The sequence below is a fragment of the Betta splendens genome, chromosome 6 (genome assembly GCF_900634795.4).
Source record: "Betta splendens chromosome 6, fBetSpl5.4, whole genome shotgun sequence".
In the NCBI taxonomy this organism is placed as follows: Eukaryota; Metazoa; Chordata; class Actinopteri; order Anabantiformes; family Osphronemidae; genus Betta; species Betta splendens.
Genome location: NC_040886.2, coordinates 1,817,388 through 1,839,884, shown reverse-complemented (window position 1 = coordinate 1,839,884; position 22,497 = coordinate 1,817,388). Strand labels below are relative to the sequence as shown.

At 38.8% G+C, this 22,497-nt stretch overlaps 1 protein-coding gene and 1 pseudogene across 2 annotated transcripts; one reads left to right on the top strand and one right to left on the bottom strand.

Annotated features, from left to right (window-relative positions):
• Window positions 1-21: 21 nt before the first annotated feature.
• On the top strand, window positions 22-16,469 carry LOC114857314 (basic helix-loop-helix ARNT-like protein 1). 2 transcript variants are annotated; one of them, XM_029153686.3, is made up of 20 exons: window positions 22-178; window positions 3,825-4,009; window positions 4,769-4,832; window positions 4,911-5,058; window positions 5,341-5,361; window positions 5,532-5,558; window positions 7,080-7,109; window positions 7,393-7,550; window positions 8,216-8,295; window positions 8,515-8,607; window positions 8,886-9,003; window positions 10,155-10,304; window positions 10,911-11,157; window positions 11,281-11,387; window positions 11,463-11,613; window positions 11,704-11,783; window positions 12,036-12,144; window positions 12,377-12,470; window positions 13,261-13,354; window positions 13,435-16,469. In XM_029153686.3, exons 3-20 carry the CDS (start codon window positions 4,787-4,789, stop codon window positions 13,590-13,592), a joined length of 1,911 nt encoding a protein of 636 aa, XP_029009519.1. In that variant the 5' UTR covers window positions 22-178; window positions 3,825-4,009; window positions 4,769-4,786; the 3' UTR covers window positions 13,593-16,469. The 2 variants fall into 2 exon arrangements, with proteins under 2 accessions (XP_029009519.1, XP_029009520.1); XM_029153687.3 differs by lacking the exon at window positions 22-178 and adding an exon at window positions 188-336.
• Window positions 16,470-18,001: 1,532 nt separating this feature from the next.
• The window catches only part of LOC114857711 (BTB/POZ domain-containing protein 10-like), an 8,554-nt pseudogene continuing 4,058 nt past the window's right edge, over window positions 18,002-22,497 (bottom strand).

Genomic DNA, 22,497 nt, shown 5'->3' with positions numbered 1-22,497 from the left:
CCTACGGCAGTAGGACACACGCCATTGGTTGAAAAACTAGGTTAGTGGTCCGACAGGCATGACGGTGAAGAGAAACTGGGTCACGGATCGAAAATCGTTTATGTCACAGTTCTGTGGGGTTCACATTACACATTACCCAACGACTTCCAATGGATAGACTAATCTTACTGTGGCTATTGTAAGTATACAACGAAGACATTCCAACTGGTGATCGCTGTCGTGAGTGTGACTTCGCTGGGCTTTAGTTGGTGGTGGACGTCGTCGTTGTTTTCCCTGTCGTGGTCATGTCACTTTGCTTTTCTAGAGCAGGAGGAGGGACGGTAGCGCGTCTTGACCGTAAGCGTTCCTTAGCACCCACTCTTATGCTGCTGTATTAGTAAAAGGACTGTATAATGTTGGCGATAAATGTGGTGGAACCCGCCCTGTGTGTATTTGAACTGCTTTAACTGTTGTCAGCACCTTCCCGGGCTTGAGGATGAGCTTTAGCAGACTACGTGCCGGTCTAGCCTTATTAAACGTTAACGAACGACCTGCGAGCGCGTAGGTGAGCGCTGCTAGCCGCCGCTAGCACGCTAGCAGCGTGAAAGGAAAGGCCCTGGTGGGGACACGTACATGGCATACGCTTTCTAAGACAGCATCCGTCTTGCTGCGGTAACTTCAAAGCAACCTGTGTCTTGCAATGTGTGCTTGTGAGACTTTACCTATTTTGAAAATAGGTTTATATGGTTGATTATAAAATTTCGTGACACAATGCTGGCATTGGCAGCGGAAAGGTGGTATTAAGTATTAGGACTTTTGTTGTGATGAGTCAGGAGGGCTGCACTTAACCTGCCTTTCTATAGTCTACACTTACTTCATTGTGACTATTATTTGAATACGTTACAGTTTAAAAACGCAGTGGGACATGTAGAAAATCTAGTGAATAATACTAGCATATATTAGCACATTTCTGACATATCCATGACTCTTCTAGGCTGTAGTCTGTAGTTTTGGTAATGATAGAGGCAACAATATTATACAGACAGACAGACAGTTTCACTTCAGGGACATTAAAATTGCAGGACACAAACAGGGGAGCACTTCAGCACTGAAACCTGAAATAATTTTAAATTTATATCATGCACATTTTATTTTCCTGCATTTTATTTGGGCTGGGACAGTGTCAGTTAATCACTTTCTGTACAATCTAGCGAAGCAAAATTAGAAGAAACACTTGTGGTCACGTGTCTTGGATTTGTAGGACAGTTACTGTATAATATTTGCATCGTCCAAAAGAGCTGCTTTCTGTGATGATTGGGTGCTGTCTGAAATCACATCACTAAATATACATAAATATTTACTCATCTGTGTCTTTAGTAGAAAAGGAAATGTGTATTTCCTATTTGCAGCTAAGTTACTAAATTGTTAAATGATGTAAGGTGCATTGGTTCGGCTATGCTTTCACTGTTACAAAATATTACGTGGATGTAGAATACAGTATTCCCCAGCACATCTACGCCAAAGCATAAATCAGGTGTAGTATCAGATTGACAGATTACCACGCATGTGTGCGTGCGTATATGTGTTTGTGTACATGTGCACAAAGTAGCCAGTCTGTGTAAATTGTGTGCAATGCATATATATCTGCTCTGTGAAGCTGTCTCTCTCAGAATTCAGGCTATTTACACAAATATCCACTGCCTTCTAATGGAGGAATTAAGGGTGTGCAGCAAAGAATAAAACTGTAGGATATTAAGCAATAAAAACGGATGCTTAAAGAGGTCAAATTGAAACTGCGTTGAGCACATTTACCGTTCATCGTGACCTACTGTAGTGACTTCCAAAGATGCTGTTAAGTAACCTAATCAACTGAGGTAAGCAACTAGACTTGCTTACTTTGTTGAATATGCTCCACGCTAGAATGAATGATTAAAAAGACTTAATCATAACATCTCTTATGAAGCCATGACCATGATACCTGAGAATTTCCCAAAATGAAAAAAAAAAACCTTTACCTGCTTTACAGTATTGGCTTGTGAGCACTTTAAATGTATAGGTTACTAGGTTTAGGTATAGGTTACACTCTGTACTGTCCCTACTGTAAACACATCACATACAACATTTTAGAGCTACTTCTAAAGCTACACCACATTAGGGGTGTTAGCGTACAGTTGTCTTTTTTGTTTAAAAACTCAGTTTTAATAGAAAGACTTGAATCATTTCAAAAGCCTCACACCACAGAAGGTAGACTGAGCCAAAGTAGCTTTACTGGGTACTATCTGCCAGTGTTTTTCATTATTATTCTCCATAACACATTTTATATGTCCATCTCTGTCTGTGAATTTGTCATAATACATCAAAAAATAAAAGAAATCTCACAAGACAGCAAGACACCTATGGCGCTCTTTACCACAGTTAGTAATAATGAATTTGTGACATAAAGTTTGAAATAGTTTTGATTATTCATTCAAGTATTAGCATGTGTAAAATCCTTTTCGTTCTGGTCAAGGGGAAAAAGGTTAAGGTTAAGTTGCTGCCTGGATGTTTCCCTGGTGAACTAACAGGTTTGTGGCCTGCTTGCCAACTCGCTGTGGGTGTAAAATGTAGAACAAGGAAATGAAGCTGAATTGCTTGCTGACTCACTGATGAAGTAGAAGTAGGTGGTGGATAGAAATTGAGGTTGGCTGGTTTGAGACCATAGAGACTGACTGGCCCAGTTTTCACTCCAGCACCAGTTATTTTAATGTTTAACCATGGTAAATGGTCCGGCACTTGTACAGCACTTTTCTACCTAGTGGTTTCTTTAACACTGGATTCACATTCACCCATTTGGTCACACAAACACTCACACATTCACACACTGGCAACAGAGCTACTATACTGCTTATGTTCACACCGGGGGCAACTTGGAGTTCAGTATCTTGCCCAAGAACACTTCGGCACATGACTAGGGGAAATCAGTTTTTTTTTTATAGTATTTTAGTAAGTATTTTAAGTTAAAAAAGTGACTTTAAGATATTTGATGTGCAAACATGTTTGCACTTCTCTGTGCTCAATTTGCATTTCTCTGATTTGTATTAATACTTCTTTTATCATATAGTCCTTATTTTGGGACTTGAATTGTTTTGTTATACAGCACAGTGCAGTACACTAAACAGTATGTTCTATTTCTACTACAACATAATAAAAAACAATTTGACACACTTTGTTTTATTGTAAAGCACATTTTAAGACTCGATAACATCTACAGTATTAGTGACATTGCAGACTGCAACTATATGATTTTAAAAGGTCTGTCAATTGTAAGATTTCTTATTTCAGGTGTTTCTACAGCAGTTTCAGGCAACATTACCTGAGAAAGTATTGTATAGCTTGTGAAGCAAGTGCTTTTAAAACCCTATTGACCTATTTAAAATACAATTAATAAGTAAGCCACTGATTCCTCAAAAGAGACAGTGATTACATGCCAATTTCCTGCTCTAAGTTCAAGACATATCAAGGTGCATTTCAAAGATTAAGGCTGCTTTTAGCCTTATAGCGTTCATGAATGTCAGAAGGTCTGACATGGTTGCAGATAAGGAAATTGTCTGCATACTTGTTTATGTCAACATTACATTAAAACAGCAATACAAATTAAGGTTGACACAAGTTAAAAAGACAGACTAGACAAATGCAGTTTTCCTAGGTACATTTTTTTCTAGGTGTTTTGATTATAATCAAATTTTGTCAGTACCCCTTGTATATGTGATATTTTCTTTGCAAATTGATCTATTTATGTACATTTTTTTTATAAAAACAAATTTTATTTGTTCTTGACCAACCTGCTTCTCTTCTTTTTTTGCCAGGTGTATATGGTTTGCAACAACTGTTTAAAGATCAGCAAACATCCACGTCCAAGTGATCACATTAAATCAGATAAACTAGGTCAGGCTGAATTATACCAGACAGAACCACATCAGAATCGAGCAGGCCAGATTGATCCAGTCGATACCAGGCCTATACAGGAGGCCTGTTCAAGTTTCCTATACAGGTAGGTGTTATACTCATTATCCTCAAAATAAGGCAGATTAATCACTAAACTATAGAATGACATTTTTCACTTGATCTGCTATTTTAATTTATTAAATTCCAAACTACAGATGCTGCAATTATGTTTTATTTTTATTGTTTGGTGCAGATGTTGTTGCACAGTCTTATGCCCTTAAACAATTGCTTTGCCTGCTTTTTTGGTGACAAAGGTCTGTGGCTGAATGAAATTCCCATGTGACCAAGTTCATCACTGCTGTAACTGTCGTATACAGGTCAATGCCACATGGAAAATTTAATAATTTCAAAGATGCTTTAACCTAGGTAGCTAGTGCACCTAATAGGGAAAAAAATCCATTTAGAGGCGACTATATTACATCTTTCCTCTCTATCCTCTCTTCCTAAATGGTTGAGGCAGATGGCCGCCCACATTGAGCCTGGTTCTGCTTAAGGTTTCTTCCTCCTATAGAAATTAGTTTTTTTTTTCTTTCCACTGTTGCTGTCAAAATATAATTAAATTTACATTAGGTCTGTCTCTAACAATTATTTTGATAATCGATCTAGCCCAGCAGAAATCATTATCGATACGTTTTTAATTATTATAGATAATATAGAGTTGTTGTTGCAAGCCTAATGACACTAGTAGTTTTACTGTTTGCTCTGCCTCCACATTTAACCTACATAATGCAATCTTTACCTCATGTCCAGGCAACTTTTAGTTTTCTTTTATTAAAAAATGTGATGTGTGGGCATTTTTTCACAGTTGAGGGCTCTAGAGTGGATGGAAGGAGATGATTTTAACACAGAGGCTGTGATGAACATCTGTGGTAAGTGTAACATCATAATGTTCTGACTTTTTATTAGCAAAGATTTTTGAACCATCCCAACATATTTGTTATTTGCAGATGACCTGATGGCAGACCAAAGGATGGACATTTCGTCTACAATGACTGACTTTATGTCTCCCAGCTCCACTGACCTCATCTCCAGCTCCATCAGCACACCTGGCATGGACTACACCCGCAAGAGGAAGGGAAGCACAACTGACTACCAGTAAGAGGAGCAGGAAATAAAAACAGAAATGGGGAGCACAGTGAAAGTAGCGTGGATGTAGCTACCTACTTTAAAAGTAACTATAGAAATATAGAAAAGAATACAGGCCATAAAGAAATGAAAGGAATAAATGAAGGAAAGAGTATTAAAAGTAAGAAAGATTTCATGACATGGTTGTGAAGAACCTACACACTGTTAAAGTAAATACAGACATGATGTAAATAATTACACTTCTCAATACCCCAGTGACACAACCTAATTAATATTTTCTTTTCTTTACAGAATTGATGCCTTCTCGTTTGAGTAAGTTAAAATTTGATGTTGTTAGCTGAAGCAGAATTTGAATTATTAATTTGAAGTACCAATTCTCCTCAATTCATGATCGAAATATAAACCAAATTCAGCACAGTACAGTAATTTGAATGTGCTCTTGTGTATTTGTTGACACTAATGTCTCCTGATCCTTTATTTAGTGACCCAGACAAGGATAAACTTGGAAGGTAAGGGGCCATTGTTACCACCATGACATCTGGGAAGACCTATGTCTTATAGTGACCTGCGTACAGTATGGATGGAATCCTTTTCAAGAATATTGGAACTCTTGAATATCGTATTTCAACAAAATATCTTTACTTGCATTGCTCTGAATTAGGAATACTTACATATACATGACCCCCCACACGTAATGTGATGGTAACACCATGATAATGAGAGCAGTACTAAAGAAAAGGCTCCTTAGTGTTTTTTTAATGTATAATAATGAATATTTGATATATGAAAGAAAAAAAACGGTTTGACATCCCAGTTGTGCCACTGTCAAATGAAGGCTGAGACATATTGTCAAGTATTTCGTATTTGCTTGGCTAGAAAGATGTCTTATACCTACTCGCAGAACTGCTGAAGCTTCAACAGATAGGTAGGGTAACGACTACTCCACTAGTAGTCAGTCTGCCATTAGCTGGGCTAAGACTTAAAGCTGATAAGTGGCTATTCTTTTGCTGGTTGTAGTGCAGAACTTTACCATATTGTATTGTAAATTTCAGGTGTGTACTATACGTCACACATTCTTCAGCAGATCACTACAGATTTACCAGTAGCCCAGGCTGCCAATGTCAAAATTTGAGTGTGTTTGAAGTCTAAGCTTCAACAGTAACTTGGCTACTGTACTGATCAGAGTAATCAAAACAAACAGGTTTAAATTAAAATGTGAGTTTAGAAGGTACCTGTGCATGCAAGAAATATTTTGTAAACTTATCAATTTTCTTTTCAATCTGTCGTCACCAAGCTTATAAATATAATGTAGATTCCCTTCTTGGTCGGAAAAAAACATTCTTCCTGATACAGAGCCAGTAGGTGTGGTGGGAATTCTTATTGTTCTACACTTGTATAACTGTGTTGGTATGAGAATTTGAATAGGTCTAATCAAAACTATGCCAGATTTATGTCCCCCTATTTGTACAGTCAAACTTTAAAACAGTTTGTTACAGAACCTGTAATGCTAGTTTTGACATTTTCTTTTATTTCAGTCCAATTTTACTATTTATCGTTCTCCTAACTGATTGAAGCATCAAGGAGATTGTTCAGAGTGACTAACTATAAACTTTAGTAAGGAGAAAAGAGGGTATCTACCTGTATTTTTGGTAGATAAAGACCCCACCTTCCATTCTACATTTACAAACACTAGTAACCATTAGCAGCCGTCTGGTTCCGCCCCGTCCTATCCTGGCTCTACCCCCTCTCAGCCTGACCATTGCTGGGGCAGGTACAGAGGAAACCAGGAGGCACTAGTTGTAGTCTGTGGGCCCATGGCAAACAGTCCGCCAGGGTGTCTTGGCAGAGGAATGAATGATAATTTCTCTGCATAGAAAATATGGAGGAATCTAAGTGTTCCTTTATTCTTAAATACTACCTGACATTGTTTTGGTCAAACCCTTATTGAGCCTTAAATTTAATTCCTATTCATTCTCTTAATCTGTCTAGTCATTTGCTCCCCTCTAATGTATGTTTGTTTGTCTTTCCAGTGACCAGCAGGGCCGGATTAAGAATGCCAGGTATAACAAATAGTTTTTCTTATTCTACCCTAATGTTTTTTTATTATGTGTTAATATTTTTTTAAATAATGCTTATAAATCCTAACCTATTTTAGGAAAAGGTGCATGTAAAAGTGTTTTTCTTGCTAGAATATCTTCATTGATTACCTACAGTACATGACACTGAAAGCAGAGGGGATTAATTGAATTGCAATTTTTTTTAATTCAAGAAGAAAACTAAAGTGATAGCTAATCTGTATGTAGCTAAAAGTATTAAAAATATGTTTCCCTTGCTCCACCACAGAGAGGCTCACAGCCAGATTGAGAAGCGTCGCCGGGACAAGATGAACAGCTTTATCGATGAGCTAGCCTCACTGGTGCCCACATGTAATGCCATGTCCCGCAAGCTGGACAAGCTGACTGTCCTGCGCATGGCTGTTCAGCACATGAAGACACTTAGAGGTTAGGATGAATCTGTATTAATGCAGAATCTACGGAAAAGAGAGCTCTAAAGTGATCTGTATGTCTGCATGCTTGATTTCCTAAGATCTGGTTAGCGCTATAAATTGATTTAAGACAGTATTGAGGAGTTAGATCAACATTCTATTTTTTATTAACAAGTAAATACAAACTGTAAAAAGTAAAACTTACACCTCAATTATACATTTACAACATCATTGGGATACGAATGCTGTTGTTCAGCAGGAGATACAGGTTAAAAAGTTACCAAATATGCATGTGTACAACTGAACTGCACAACTGAAGCTCCTTGGTGTCTGAGCGAAGTCCACATAAGTTGAAATGATTAAAAAAAGTGAAAGAAGCTGGTTGTAGTGGAAAAGCTGTAGAACAATTGGTAAAGCAATTGTCTACAAACTGCATGGCGAGTGGATTCATTCACAGATCCTCTTGGATGCATTTTAAAGTGACCTTCATGATACATCTATATTAATAGAGCAGTAAAACAGCTTTACATAAACAATTTTATTATTGCAGTCTGGAAATACATGTAGATTTAAAAATGGCATCTTGAGGGTCTCTCACAAGCATAGTGTTAAACATCATGTGTAAAAGCCAGTAAGGTCTGAATACTTTCAGGTAATAGCACTGTTTTTCTGTTGCTGCAGGTGCTGCAAACCCATACACAGAGGCCAACTACAAGCCTTCTTTTCTCTCAGATGATGAACTCAAGCACTTAATACTAAGGGTGAGTGCAGACCCAAGGACTACAATAGATATCTAACACAAGTCAAAGTTATGTTTTTTGTACAGTAGTAGACCAAAAGCATTCCACATCACAGTTTTTATTATTTAGGTCATACACTTAGGACACTGAGCTCTTGCATAATAAAAATGTTGATTTATTTTATAAAAAAAATACATTAATGCTCATATTTGACCTGGTCTTTTTTGTTTATTAATGCAGGCTGCTGATGGTTTCCTGTTTGTGGTTGGTTGTGACCGTGGCAAGATTCTTTTTGTTTCTGAATCAGTCTACAAGATTCTTAACTACAGCCAAGTATGACACTGTTGACATTGATTATTTTTCTGTTGTCATTTTACTTGAACGATCTTAAGTGAATCAATCAATAAATTAAATCAATTAAAATAAAATCAATGTAATTGAAAATTCTTCTATTTATACTGTTTTGAGTGGCACTTTTCAACAAAGACTTCCTAATGAAAAAATCATTACCACTTATCTTTGCATGACTTGGAAAATTAAAACAATTCAAGATAATTGTTATTCTTCCTCAAGAGTTTTGTTTCTCCTGTTCTGCTCTCACTTCCTTCCAGAACGACCTGATTGGTCAGAGCCTATTTGACTACCTTCATCCCAAGGACATTGCGAAGGTCAAGGAGCAGCTGTCCTCTTCCGATACAGCCCCAAGAGAGAGGCTGATTGATGCTAAAAGTAAGAGAACTTAGATGTGGATAAACGCAGATCTCTGTCATACCACAGGAAACAAAAACATTTTATAAAACAAAGTATATCACGTAAAACTGTAACTACTGTACCAACCAGCCATATTGTCCTAATATAATCATAGGGTATATAGTATATTATATATACTATAGTATATAGTAATAGTATATAGTATATATAATAGTGTAGGGCGGCACGGCGGTTCGGTGGGTAGCACCGTCGCCTCACAGCAAGAAGGTTCTGGGTTCGATTCCCTGGTGCCTTTCTGTGTGGAGTTTGCACGTTCTCCCCGCGTTTGCGTGGGTTCTCTCCGGGTTCTCCGGCTTCCTCCCACAGTCCAAAGACGTGCGTTAGGTTGATTGGACTCGTAGATGTGAGTGTGTGTGCATGGTTGTGTGTCTATGTGTTGCCCTGCGATGGACTGGCGACCTGTCCAGGGTGTACCCTGCCTCTCGCCCATAGCCAGCTGGGTTAGGCTCCAGCACCCCGTGACCCCGCACTAGGGAGTAAGCGGTTAAGAAAATGGATGGATGGATAATAGTGTATAATATAATATAGTCTGTTGGTAGTAAGGCATTTTGTTGTTGTACTCCTTTCATGCAGCTGTTTTCAAATGTGACTTCTTATACAAATCAGAAAAGTACTCGTATGAGCTTAATCTTGCTAGCATATTTCCAAGTTGCTGTCGAATAAATTTTGCAAATTTTCTAGGGGAGTCACAGACTTGTCTCTGTCTTTGTTTTGCACTTATCTGACAGTTTCTAACCATGTTAAATTAAGTTATTTTAAAATATCCTTTCACTTTCCCATGACGTTTCGAAGATCAATCAGGCTTTAAAAATTGAAAAAAAAAGAGTTTTATAAATAACTAATAACTAATAAATACAGAAGTGTTATTAAAATGGAGCTATGACCAAATAGCTATAACAATGAAATTGCACACAATTGAACCACCTACATCATTTGTGTTTTAGCTGTAGCTGAAGGTAAAAAAAAGGTAAAAATAGATTTATATTTTTAATGAAACTGGATTGGCGAATCAATGGTAGGATTATTATTATTGTGTTAATAATAATAAGAAGAATATTATCCCCATTTTTTGCTTTGTTTTGATGTGCTCTTTTAAACTCTATTTGCAGCTGGTCTTCCAGTGAAAACAGACATCACTCCTGGTCCATCCAGACTTTGTTCTGGAGCCAGGCGGTCATTTTTCTGCAGGATGAAGTGCAACAGGCCTTCCGTCAAAGTAGAAGATAAAGACTTTCCTTCTACCTGCTCAAAGAAAAAAGGTACAGTACCGACATACATAAAATGCTGTAACTGGTATTAAACAAATGTCACCCCTATTATTGCCTTACTAAAAAAAAATGCAATGTTGACTCTTCACACTTTTAGACTGATCTGGATAAGTCCCCACATTCACATGCTGCTAAACATATTCAGTTTAATTTAATTTTATTTATATTTTGACAAAAATTTGACAAATTCACAACAGCAGACAATATATGTTATCATGTGTACCATATAATAAAGAATAAATATTTATGGGGCTAACAATGCAATGCAATATTAATGTTAATATTTTCGAAAAGAAACTGAGTACTGTAGATTCCAGACTATTTAGCACACCTAAATATAATCTGACCCCCTTAGATTTTAATTTCAGAAATGTTGAATATTACTTAATACTAATACAAGGAAAGGATTTTTATAAATCTCACTGTCTGTTGTTCAAGACTGGCTTGACACAAGGGAACGCTGAAACTAGGGCTGCATAAGAAACTGGTGGGGTTCATTACCTCCAACAAGGTTAAGAGCCACTGCTCTACAACCTAGGGTCAGCCAGCCAGGGGTTCTGCTTTTTTTTCAATGTTTTCATTTCTCCCTTTCTACAGCAGACCGAAAGAGCTTCTGCACCATTCACAGCACAGGGTACCTAAAGAGCTGGCCACCCACTAAAATGGGCCTTGATGAAGACAACGAGCCAGATAATGAGGGCTGCAACCTGAGCTGCCTGGTGGCCATTGGCCGTCTGCACCCCCATATTGTACCCCAGCCCAGTCTGGCAGACATCAGGGTCAAGCCCACAGAGTATGTCTCCAGGCATGCCATTGATGGCAAATTTGTCTTTGTTGACCAAAGGTGAGCTACAGTACAAAAGTGGTTGAACAAGGTGGAACATCATGATTCTATTATCTACTGAACATATACAAAATGAAAGATGTGTTACCTGTCATGCTGCTAAACCTCTGTCTAAATTTCCAGAGCCACGGCCATCCTAGCATATCTACCGCAGGAGTTGCTGGGAACCTCCTTCTATGAATATTTCCACCAGGACGACATTGGCCATCTGGCAGAGTGTCATAGACAAGGTACCCGCTGAGAGACAAACCGGTATGTGTTCTGTGTTTTTGGGCTTGTGTCCTTACTGTATGTTGTGTTTGTAGTGCTGCAGGTGAGAGAGAAAATCAATACCAACTGTTACAAATTTAAAATTAAAGATGGCTCATTCATCACACTGAGGAGCCGGTGGTTCAGCTTCATGAACCCCTGGACTAAGGAGGTGGAGTACATCGTCTCCACCAATACTGTTGTGTCGTAAGTAAACAAAACTGCACACCTAAAGCATTGTTTAATTTGTGAAACACCATGACACCGGTATGTTGTTTTTTTTTGTTTTCTCTCCAGATGTCCTGTGATGGAAGGTTCAGACTACCCTCAGCCTGTGAACTCTCCACAGAGTATGGACAGTGTTCTCACATCAGAAGGTAAAATACTACTCAAAAAATAATAATAGAGCAGTCATCTATCAGTCATTTGGGGTTTGATTCCTGGTTCCCCTGGTCCAGTGTCATGTGTTCATTGCAGAGCTGCATTTACATACAATAGCACTGGCCTGTGAATGGGAAGATGAGAAACACTGTCCAAGCACTGAGAAGACAAGCTTTACATGAGCAGACACTTTAAGATTTGACCTAAAATAAGATGTAATGTTTTTGGAATTTGTTTTTAATTGGTAGGTGGAGGGAGGAGGGCTCTGCAGACTGTACCTGGCATCCCCGGAGGCACAAGAGCTGGAGCCGGCAAGATTGGACGCATGATTGCAGAGGAAGTAATGGAGATCCAAAGGTGAGAAAAGCTGAGCTCAGAATTCAGAGCACTTACTCAATTACACACTACAATTTTATTTATGTAGTGTGCACTTAAAAATATGTACAAATGTTAAAATACAGTACATTGCATGGAGGTCAAAATGTTTTATGTTCAGGATTCCAACACCTGCATGTATAGAAATTGGAGCTGATGTTTTCAGTCTTTGGGAGTCAGTCATTCACTGCTATAATCTACCTTCCTGTATCAGGATTCGGGGTTCCTCACCTTCCAGCTGTGGCTCTAGCCCTCTAAACATCACCAGCACTCCTCCCCCTGATACCTGCTCCCCAGGAGGAAAGAAGGTAACACACACACACACACACACACACACACACACACACACACACACACACACACACACACACAGTTTCCATTGCAAGGTTCTTGAAGTAGTCTGTTACACTGGAAAGTTTCTGCTATGAAAACTTACAATTTGATTAAGTGATTATGCTTACAATCAACAATCTAGAAAACAAGAATCATGACCAAATCTATAAATATATTTTATACTGTAGATCACAACATACATCGAGATACACTAAGTATATCAAGATATCCAAGAAGCTAACTATTAATCTTTATTCACATTTGTTTAGTTTATATACTATGCCCTTCTGTTTTTCATATAGATAGGTACAGATATTCAAATACAGTTGATGTACAGTATGGGTTTTGTGAATAGGAGTGTATATACTGTATATATGTATTTTCTGTAGGCATTCTCTTTTGTCGTTATCTGTATGTGTATATTTATGTATTTGTGCTTCTCTCCAGTTAAACCCAGCAAATGTATATTTAAAATATGATTAAATGTCTGTACTGAATTAGTACAGGGTTTAAGGAATGGTGAAATGTTGCATTTTAAGAGTATTACAGACTTTTAGTCTCTCATATTTAAATTGCGCACATTAAAATGTTCTGTCTTATAAGGGGATACATTTATGGTCAGTAATTAAAAATCCTTAGCTTATTCAAATTCTTATCTAAAATGCACCTTGATGATGATCTTTATGTGGAGAAAGAAAAAGTCTGCAGCTGAGGCTTAAATTTCGGTGTTTTGCTGTAAACTGCATTGTGTGTACATTCCAATAGATTCAGAATGGAGGCACGCCTGAGCTGCCGAGCACAGGGATAATAGCTGGACCTGATTCTGTAGGCTACCCCTACTCCAATCAATCAATCATGAGTGAGTAATATACCAAATACTTTGCTATTCATTTATTGGTTAGTTTTCTTTTTGGCAAACTTGTTTTGAATTCAATCTAGGTGACAACTCCCACTTGAGCATAGACATTATGGATGAGACCGGCTCCAGCAGCCCCAGCAATGATGAGGCAGCCATGGCTGTCATCATGTCCTTGCTTGAGGCAGACGCTGGGCTGGGTGGCCCTGTCGACTTCAGCGACCTGCCCTGGCCTTTGTGAAGAAGCTGCAGGGGGGGTGGGGGGTTACAGAGAGCAAGATCATGGCTCCATCTTAGCACCAGAGCCTCTGAAGGAAAGAGTTGGTTCAGGTTGACTGTGGCGGCCGTTCCCTTCGCAAACAACTACACTGAAAAATGTTCATCTTAAATTAAACTCTAACAGAAGACTTTTACTCTGAACACTGTTGAGTGCATTTCATTCTGGGAGGCCCTCACTTGTGTTCAGGTTTTACTCCTATTCTTTGATTCATCATTCCCTCTAGGTGGACCTACAGTTCATCAAGACAAACAGGTTTTGTATAACAACAAGGTGCTAAGATGATCATTTTTTCCCGGTTAGTTGTATGTAGACAAGGTGTTTACTAACATTGCCATAGTGAGGGACCTTTATTTCGAACAGTCTAGCAAATGGAATTGCAAGTTACAGATCTGTGGTGCTAACATGTCCTGATGGGTAAAAATGAGTCCACTGGTGGCTCTGGGCCCTTATCGCCAACATCCAACAGACACAGACAGTGGTTACAGTTTGAGGTGGGAGGAGTGCTTAATTGCTACCTCCTGCTGCAACCCTTTCAACATCTCCATGTACATTCAGGTCTCCTTAAGGAGGCAACTATCACGGCTGTGGTGCACTTCTCATGAAAATGACCAGCTCATACAGGATAGTGACAACGCTTATCCTCTGAACCAGCTTGAAGGACAGTCTTAATCTCTAAATCCTATGTATGTGTATTTCAGTTCACGATATTGAAAAAAGCCACATAGTTGCTGTTTTCTCATCTAACATGACTTTTAACAGCTTTTTCTCCAATCTAGTCTAAAGCTCATATTGATAAGTTATATTTTCACAAAATTGGTTATCCTAAAACAATAGCAGAAGCAATTATGGCAGAGCACAGTTAAAATGTTAAAATATTTAACGATCAAAAATTTAAGCCTCAAAGCTTTTTTTAACCATTATTTCATGCAACTTGATGTGTTTTTACAAAAAACTGTTTTTTTTTTTTTTATCCAATATTGCATTCTTAGCTGGTTTTAGGAAAACTTTAGAGATAAAGCCCACAGAGTATGGGTCCCATCACACTATCAATAACAAATTTAAGAAAAAAAATTGTGACACTGCATTGAAGTTTTTTTTTTTTTTTACACTGCTAGTGATAATTGTGACAACAGAGTTACTCAGACCTGAGATCAGTAACCATACCAATTCCTAAACACAACAAATACACAACAACAACATATACACAAGGGGTAGCAGCGAGCAGCCACACATAGGTTGAACAACTGGAATTGAACAGGCAACCTCCAGGCCAACACTCTATTCTCTGAGCCACCAAACCCATCCACTGTGAGGAAATGTTCTTCACTGCCACTAGCAAACATGTGCCTGCAGGCTAATTCGTATTAGGCACCAAAATAAAAACCTATTGGTCAAGGTCACAGACACCTGCTCATCTTCTCTCTACACAATCCCCACATGACACACTCGAGAGAAAGGTAAAATTAGGCTCAGTTTTAAGATTCAGCATCGCCCTGTGTTATGGTAGTTGTCATTTATGTCAAATGAATGAACATTGTAATGTGTTTGCTATCACAATGTGGGCTTTACATTTAGCTGCTGAAACTGGTTTAATTTTGGTTAAATTCCAATAAAATGTACCTAATTTTGAATTTGGTCTTCTTAGCACTTAACTCAGATATACTGTTGCTGCAATTATGTTTTTATAGAAACAACATTTTTATACAGAAACATAAACCTCTAGAGATGGAATCAAACAGAGTAAGACAGAGATAATCAGCATTCTCTAATCACCCGCTGTCATAATTAACAGTGTCAGGACAAACGGCCAGGTGTATGGAATTCTTCATTTATTTATCGAGTTTTCCCTCCAATGAGTACCTCCTTTCCTCGCCAGATTTGTGCTTTTAACAGGCCTTCATACTATCAGTTTGTTAGGAGTGGACACAGAGTATGGGTGTAGAGCCCCACTGCCTGCCTCTATGTAAGGAAAATATCTGAGCTACAATACTCCCTATAAGAAGGGCGAGTATTACCTTATACTCTCTTGAGAGTTTGATGCTGAATACAAATTTTACGTTTACTACAAGACTGTCATATTTTATTGACCTGAGGCAATTGAAATATAGAAATAATGTTGATATACAAGAGAAAATGTGCATTTTATTGCTTTTAAAATGATTCCATATTTAGAATTAACTTTCTAAAACAGAAATAAACAATTAGATATTGCAGATGTGGGTGGAAATGTATTACACATTCAGATTGCCTTTTCATGACTAAAGGTACCTATTTCTAAATTTCACTATATAACGTTTGCATATTTGTTTACACTTTAGTTAGTTTCCAGTTTACTTTTGATTGGCTGGACAGAAGTTCCAAATTTTATTTGGTTGAGAAAATATCTGCCTTATAATGAAAACATATTCTTTTAGAGTTTCTAATCCTAATACCCCCCCCCATTAACCCCAGACAAACATTTGGCAGACCTTTTTAAATTCTTGTGGTATCCTAAGCAGTGACATTCAGTTCAGTCACGCTGAGCTGTTGGTCTGTTGATTTCACTACCTGGTTAGTTCAGGCTCCACCCTCTCCTGTCCTTCTCTAATGAGGCAGCAGCTGGCGAGGTCTCCCTCTATATCTGTTCTAGTGGTTTTCTGTTTCAATGTTTTTATGCTACACACTACAATAAAGTGCTCCCCCTGTTGATATACCCCACCTGACAATAATGTATCAAATCTTTAAATATTATCATGTTAAAAGTATACTTTATGCAAATATATATGCGTATGATGAGTGTATTGTATGTATCAGCAGTAAAATATTTTTAAAATAAAATTATTTGTTTCTGTCATTGTGGATGCTGTCTTTTTTGCTTTTTTTTGCGTAGGTTATGGTTTTACTCTTAATGTTCTTCACCTGCCAATCACTGCCACCAGCTGGTATTTTTTATGCTGTTGCCATGCATTTAAAGCTAGCCTATACCCAGACTGATATATTTCAGATGTCTAATTGTGATGATTATAAATGACAACTAAACCCCAAATTTAGTATCTCAATATTAGAATATTGTAAGAAAGTTCAATATTGAAGACACCTAGTGCCACACTCTAATCAGCTGTTTACCTCAAAACACCTGCAAATGCCTTAAAATGCTCTGTCTAGTTCTGTAGGCTACCAAATAATGGGGAAGGCTGCTGACTTGACAGTTGTCCAAAAGACGACCATTGATACCTTGCACAAGGAGGGCAAGACACAAAAGGTCTGCAAAAGAGGCTGGCTGCTCACAGAGCTGTGTCCAAGCACATTAATGGAGGTGAAGGGAAGGAAAATGTGTGGTAGAAAAGTGCTCAAGCACTTTGGAACAAACCCATTCAAAATTGTAGGGGAGATTCACGAGTGGACTGCAGCTGGAGTTGGTGCTTCAAGAACCACTACGCAAGACATGGGTTTCAGCTGTGGCATCACTTGTGTGTGTGACAGCGGCAGAGGCGTCTGGGCTGCTGCCGAGTGCTCCAACGTTATGTTCTCTGATGAATTTCCATTGGAAATCAGGGTGTCAGTGTCTGGAGGAAGAGAGGGGAGGCACAGAATCCATGTTGCTTGAGGTCCAGTGTAAAGTTTCCAGTCAGTGATGGTTTGGTCCAAGGTCAACGCAGCCATGTCCCAGGAAGTTTTAGAGCACTTCATGCCATCAATAAATAAATATACAAATCTCACTTTTTGACTGGGATCAGTGAAATATGTCAACTTTTTGATGATATTCTAATTATATAACCAACACCTGTAGCAGGTATTCACACATGAATATGAATGTACATTTGTAATGATAACTACAGCTACAGAAAATTTCTCTCATCTATTTTTTTAAGTGCGGAATCTGTTTTTTAATGACACTGTTAGAAACTGCCAATCAAATTTATTGAGGTAAGTGTAAACACTTGGGAATCACTAAACAAAGCACTCATCATACTCATCAATCTTCTTTATAAATAGAAATACTATTAAAAATAATATTTAATATTTTTAAAAAGTTGAAAGGAATTCAAATATATGGTGAAGGTTATTTTAGCTTCTTAAAATACTTTGCATATATAAATTACTAATGTAATAATTAGTAAGTTTCTGCCCTAGCTCAAACCCTGTCCACCATGTCTATCAGTACTTATAATCACCTCTACTACAACTACAAGGTTTCCTCTTTCAATAAGAACCTGATTTTTTTGTGGTCAATAAGGAACGTGTATGTTGCAGTGTGACCTTTGTTTTTCTGCTCGACATTTTTACATACTGTGGCCACTGACAGCTCCATGTCCGACTCCTAAGGAGAGTTTCTGAACTGCCCAAAAGTTATTTTATAGGTTTTTAATAAATTTGTCTTGAGGCAAAGATGTTGTTAATACCATTTATTTAAAAAAAATGATGTTCAATATGTTCAGTCCAGACTGAAACAGGATTGGAGTAAAAACAGTGAAAACAAAAAACCCATTAAGGGAAAAAGAAGTAAATTATCTATGCCTGTAAAACAGAGAAAATTAAAAAAAATTAAAGCCTACACCCATGAGATAACTTATGAAAGATGCTTTGAAAACTGAGGTACAGGCAGCAACACAATACAATCTCAACACTTTTGTAGCAGCTGTGCATTCTTCATCAAAATGTAATAGTCTGTGCATGTGTACATAACTTGGGTGAACCTTTCTCAGCTGGCCGCTGCATGGTCCTCTGCTGTTGTGCACTGCACAAGGCAAAGAAGTAGTGTTTAGTGCTCAGGCTTTGTACCTACTTCCCTTTCTTCCTGTTTATTCAGAAAGCTCCAAAGAAAAAGTATCACTACTCTGAAGCCTTTGTGCTTAGTGGCATGATCAGGTTTCTGTGCTTCTCTACTTTCCTCTTTTTGGAAGAGTATGTATACAGCACTTGTTGCTGGCAGTGTGAACAGGGGTGAAATGTGCAGCCAGTGTCATGTGGAGGGTGATGGTACATCAGCGTTTGGCTCATAGTGATGTGTGGCCTGAGTGTGGCTGCTGCTGCTGCTGCTGGCACTGTGCTGCTGGGAGTTGTGAACCAGACTGTACAGCTTGGCTCTGACTGTCCTGAGCCTGGAGGTTTGGGCCCACATAGACCTGTGCTAATTGGTGGCCTATGGTGTTCTCTGGGCCCTGCCCAATTGCCAGGGGTTGGGGGCCACTGACAGCAGGCAGAGTGTCCAACTCATCCACCTGAGGCCCTGGAGGATGCAGGACCACCAACTGGTCCTGGAAGATGTCTGCAGCGGCTGCAGCGAGGTTAGTGGTGGACTTGGACTTGACGCACTGGAAGTCCACGTGGCGGCTCTTCCCTTCCTCTTTCTCCCAGGACATGCGGATGAATGGACGCTGAACGTAGTTGTAGATGACCTCAGGCCGACCTCCAGGGCGCCGCTTCACCTTCTCTTTGTAGGTTGGGTAACCTTGAGAAAAAAACAGACCAAGCCAGGGGAAGAACAAACGAGTTCATGACTTTAACGACAGTTGCACTAAAGTCCAAAAAGAATGGTTTAGATTAGTCAGCAGAAGCAGCTGATAATTATGTGAAAAATAGGACTTTTGGCTACTCGAATGCTCCTAATGCACTACTGTGTAGATCAGCTGCTCCTGTCACTATCAACCTCTTTACAAGGTACTGTAGCTAGTGACGGTCATCACTGTCAAATGCTGACAAGCATTTAAAGGACCATCACAAACATTTCATTTTACATCATCCACAGGTAGAGCTGGTAATGTGTTTGCAGTGCGGCTACGTCATCACCAATGTGTGTGTCAAATAAAAGCTTTTACTGTGAGCCTGATTGGGGTGAAACTCTTTACATGACCTGCAGGTGTGTAACTCCAGCAGTGAGCATCTGTGCAGGTCAACAGGCTGAAGACAAGAATTTACAGAAATCTAGTCAAATATTGTAAACTGAACTAGGTTCAGACCCACAGAAAGGAAAACTTCACTGCAGGATTTCCTAGACCATACAGACTATAGACATCCCAGATTCATGCTACAAATTTGCTTTTTTTGGGACTGCACAGAATTTAAAAAACAGAAGCCATACCTTCTATTCCCAGTCGAATCTTTTTCAGTCCCCTGTCCTTAAGCACAGACTTGGCCACGTCTCTGTTCTCTATGTATTTGAAGAAGCGGTACAGTTTGGTGCTGTAGATGACTGGTGGTGAGAAGATGTGTTTAGAAAATCATCATCTGTCCTTGTCATGTGGTACTCATTTGGTACCAGACATTTTAGTAGTGAAGTGGAAACCACTCTTTTTTAGGAGATTATACTTTGTCAGCATTAATATATGATTATTATTATGTGTTACAATCAATAATCAGAGCCATTTCTTGCTGTCAGGTTGTTATAATCCATGTTGCACAGTGTAGCTGCATATATATTATTGCTGACATCTCCGTCTGTAGGAGCCTTTAAATCATATGCCCAGGCAATATCAATATTCGTAGTATTTTTATTGTAGTGGTTTTTGGAGTGTTGGAGTGTTTTTTTTATCTAGTTTTTAATTACATTTCTGATTCGATGAGATGACTGTAGGAGCAAGTCAGCTGCTAATGTGCATGTTATTAATGTAATAAGGCCTTTAGCATTCAAGTCCGCTTCTGTCATAGTGATAAAACATTAACTCATGCTCATATGCAATTCTGACACAACCTGCTGTTAGTGGATCCCAGACATAAAAACATTTGGGATATATACACAGATTTAGCAGAAACCACTTCAGTTATTTAGGCAACAAAATTAGTCAACAGGACATGTTAGATGATGATTAATAAAAAAAGCTCCTTGTAAAGAATAGGTTTATTTTAGGAGCAGAACATGTCTTGCTACTGTGACAGCAAAGATGTGAATGCCTCAGGAAGTGTTAGTGCCACAGTAACCTGTTTTCATAACAGAAGACATCTTTACCCGGTTTGTGAAACTGGAGCATGGCCTGCATCACATTATTCTGACCCAGCGATGAGGCTCACGTCAAAAACAGGTCACCTGCTTAATGGTTACTTTACTGGAGACTTTGAACTGAGAAGCCAGTTTGATTGACAATTCTAAGGATCTTACTTTGGGAGTACTCCTCTCCCATTTGAGGAGGATACTCTTCGTCCCAGTCCACCACGTCATCGTCAGTCAGCACCACCACGTGACACTCCCTCTCACCACTCTGGGCGCTGGCCACCATTAGTGGAAGCACCATCTCCTCCAAGTAACACTCAAACTGATGCCGGGCCCCGTCATTAGACAGCTCGTGCATGAGGGCGCCTGAAGAACAAAATTAATTAGAAATATATATAATATATATAAATCATACTATATACACACTGTATAATTATATTTTGGTTTAGTGAATCTGTAAGGTAAAATTACATTTTGTAGGTAAGGAGTGTTTTTTTCAACTTCTTCCTCTTTGTGTAAAAAGCAGAAAATTACAGTGCTTAGGAAATTTCCCCATTGTGGGATTAACAAAGTCTGATCTAATCTAATTAGTGTTATTCTTGAATGCAACTATCTAAGGGTGTGATTGTTGATGGTGATTATAGTTGCTCTCTTTGCACACATTTTGTTGCTTTACAAATGCTTGTAAACAGTAATTAGACTGCAGGGAAATTTGGTTGGTCTGTGTAAAACAATTAGATGCTTCCTGTGCAAGCTTCATATTGATTTATTTTGGTTATTCAGAAAAATGACTTAAATCATTCTCATAAAATGCAAACCATTGAATAAAATACAAAGAAAAATTCAACATCTTGTGAGTATGAGAGTAAGACCTGGTTAGTTATGTGCCTGCATGAAAAGCGTTAAATCTCCCAGTTAATCATGACCTACTTAAAGCCCAGCACCAACACAGGAGCCCTGTGCTTCTCCCACACACAGCCACAAACACGTATCACAATAACACAACAAATATACATAATAAAGAGTATTGTGACAACTGACATTTGCATGTAAGCGCACAACGTCACAGAGGCATCAAGTATGATTTCAGCAAGTGGCACTGGGGTGAACTACAATTATTCAACATTATTCAGCCAATCAAAACATGCCCAGCAATAATGTCAAGAGCTGCAGTTCATGACATCACATACATCGATATACTGTTGTCTAAAAGAGAACTTGGTATTGAAAAATGCAGTGACAGTGTAGCAATGTGCATACTCACTGAGGTCTCTGCACTTGATGGTGCTGTAGTTAAAGGAGATACAGAGGTAGTCACATGCCTCTCTCAACTCAGGAATGGAAACGCCATCAGGGCAGCGGATTATCCCTGACTTGTAGTAATCCTGCCATCGTTAGTAGCAACAAACGCGTATACATGTGCACAAACAAAGACACATAGACAGAAATTAACAAATTTGCAGAATGACCAGTGTTCATGTGCAGAAGCAAATGCTGGAGAACGACAAAACGCCATTACTGAAGCTGCTCTGCTCACACACACGGCAGAGAGAGAGAGAGAGAGCGAGAGAGAGGGAGGGAGGGAGGTGATGAAGAGGAGGGACAGGGATGAAAAGCAAGCGCTGATGGAAGTTAGCAGTAGCAACGTCACAAAGGAGAGGGCAGGGATAAAGAGCTGAGGGAGGAGGGCTGTGCAAAATAACAGCTACCAACGTCACATTTCCTCCCGGTTTCTTCTCCTTCCACCTTCCCCACTCTCCTTGTATCTCGTGCAGCACATCAGAGAACACTGAGGCGCTGTTTCCACTCAGAAAAACAGGAACACATTCTGGCACTTCCTTTTCTCCCTCTCTATCACACTCATTGCATGTTATTTGGGGGTTTTATTTTAGACAAACACATTAAGCCCATAATCCATTACATCATAAGCACCATCAAGCATGGCACACCAAGGCATTT

Bases quoted from the DNA above. Each gene is read 5' to 3' on its own strand.
- LOC114857314 (XM_029153686.3), top strand. From the start codon at position 4,787: ATGGAAGGAGATGATTTTAACACAGAGGCTGTGATGAACATCTGTG. The intron at 11,158-11,280 runs GTGAGCTACAGT...CTAAATTTCCAG, and splicing joins TTTGTCTTTGTTGACCAAAG to AGCCACGGCCATCCTAGCAT. The intron at 13,355-13,434 runs GTGAGTAATATA...AATTCAATCTAG, and splicing joins CTCCAATCAATCAATCATGA to GTGACAACTCCCACTTGAGC.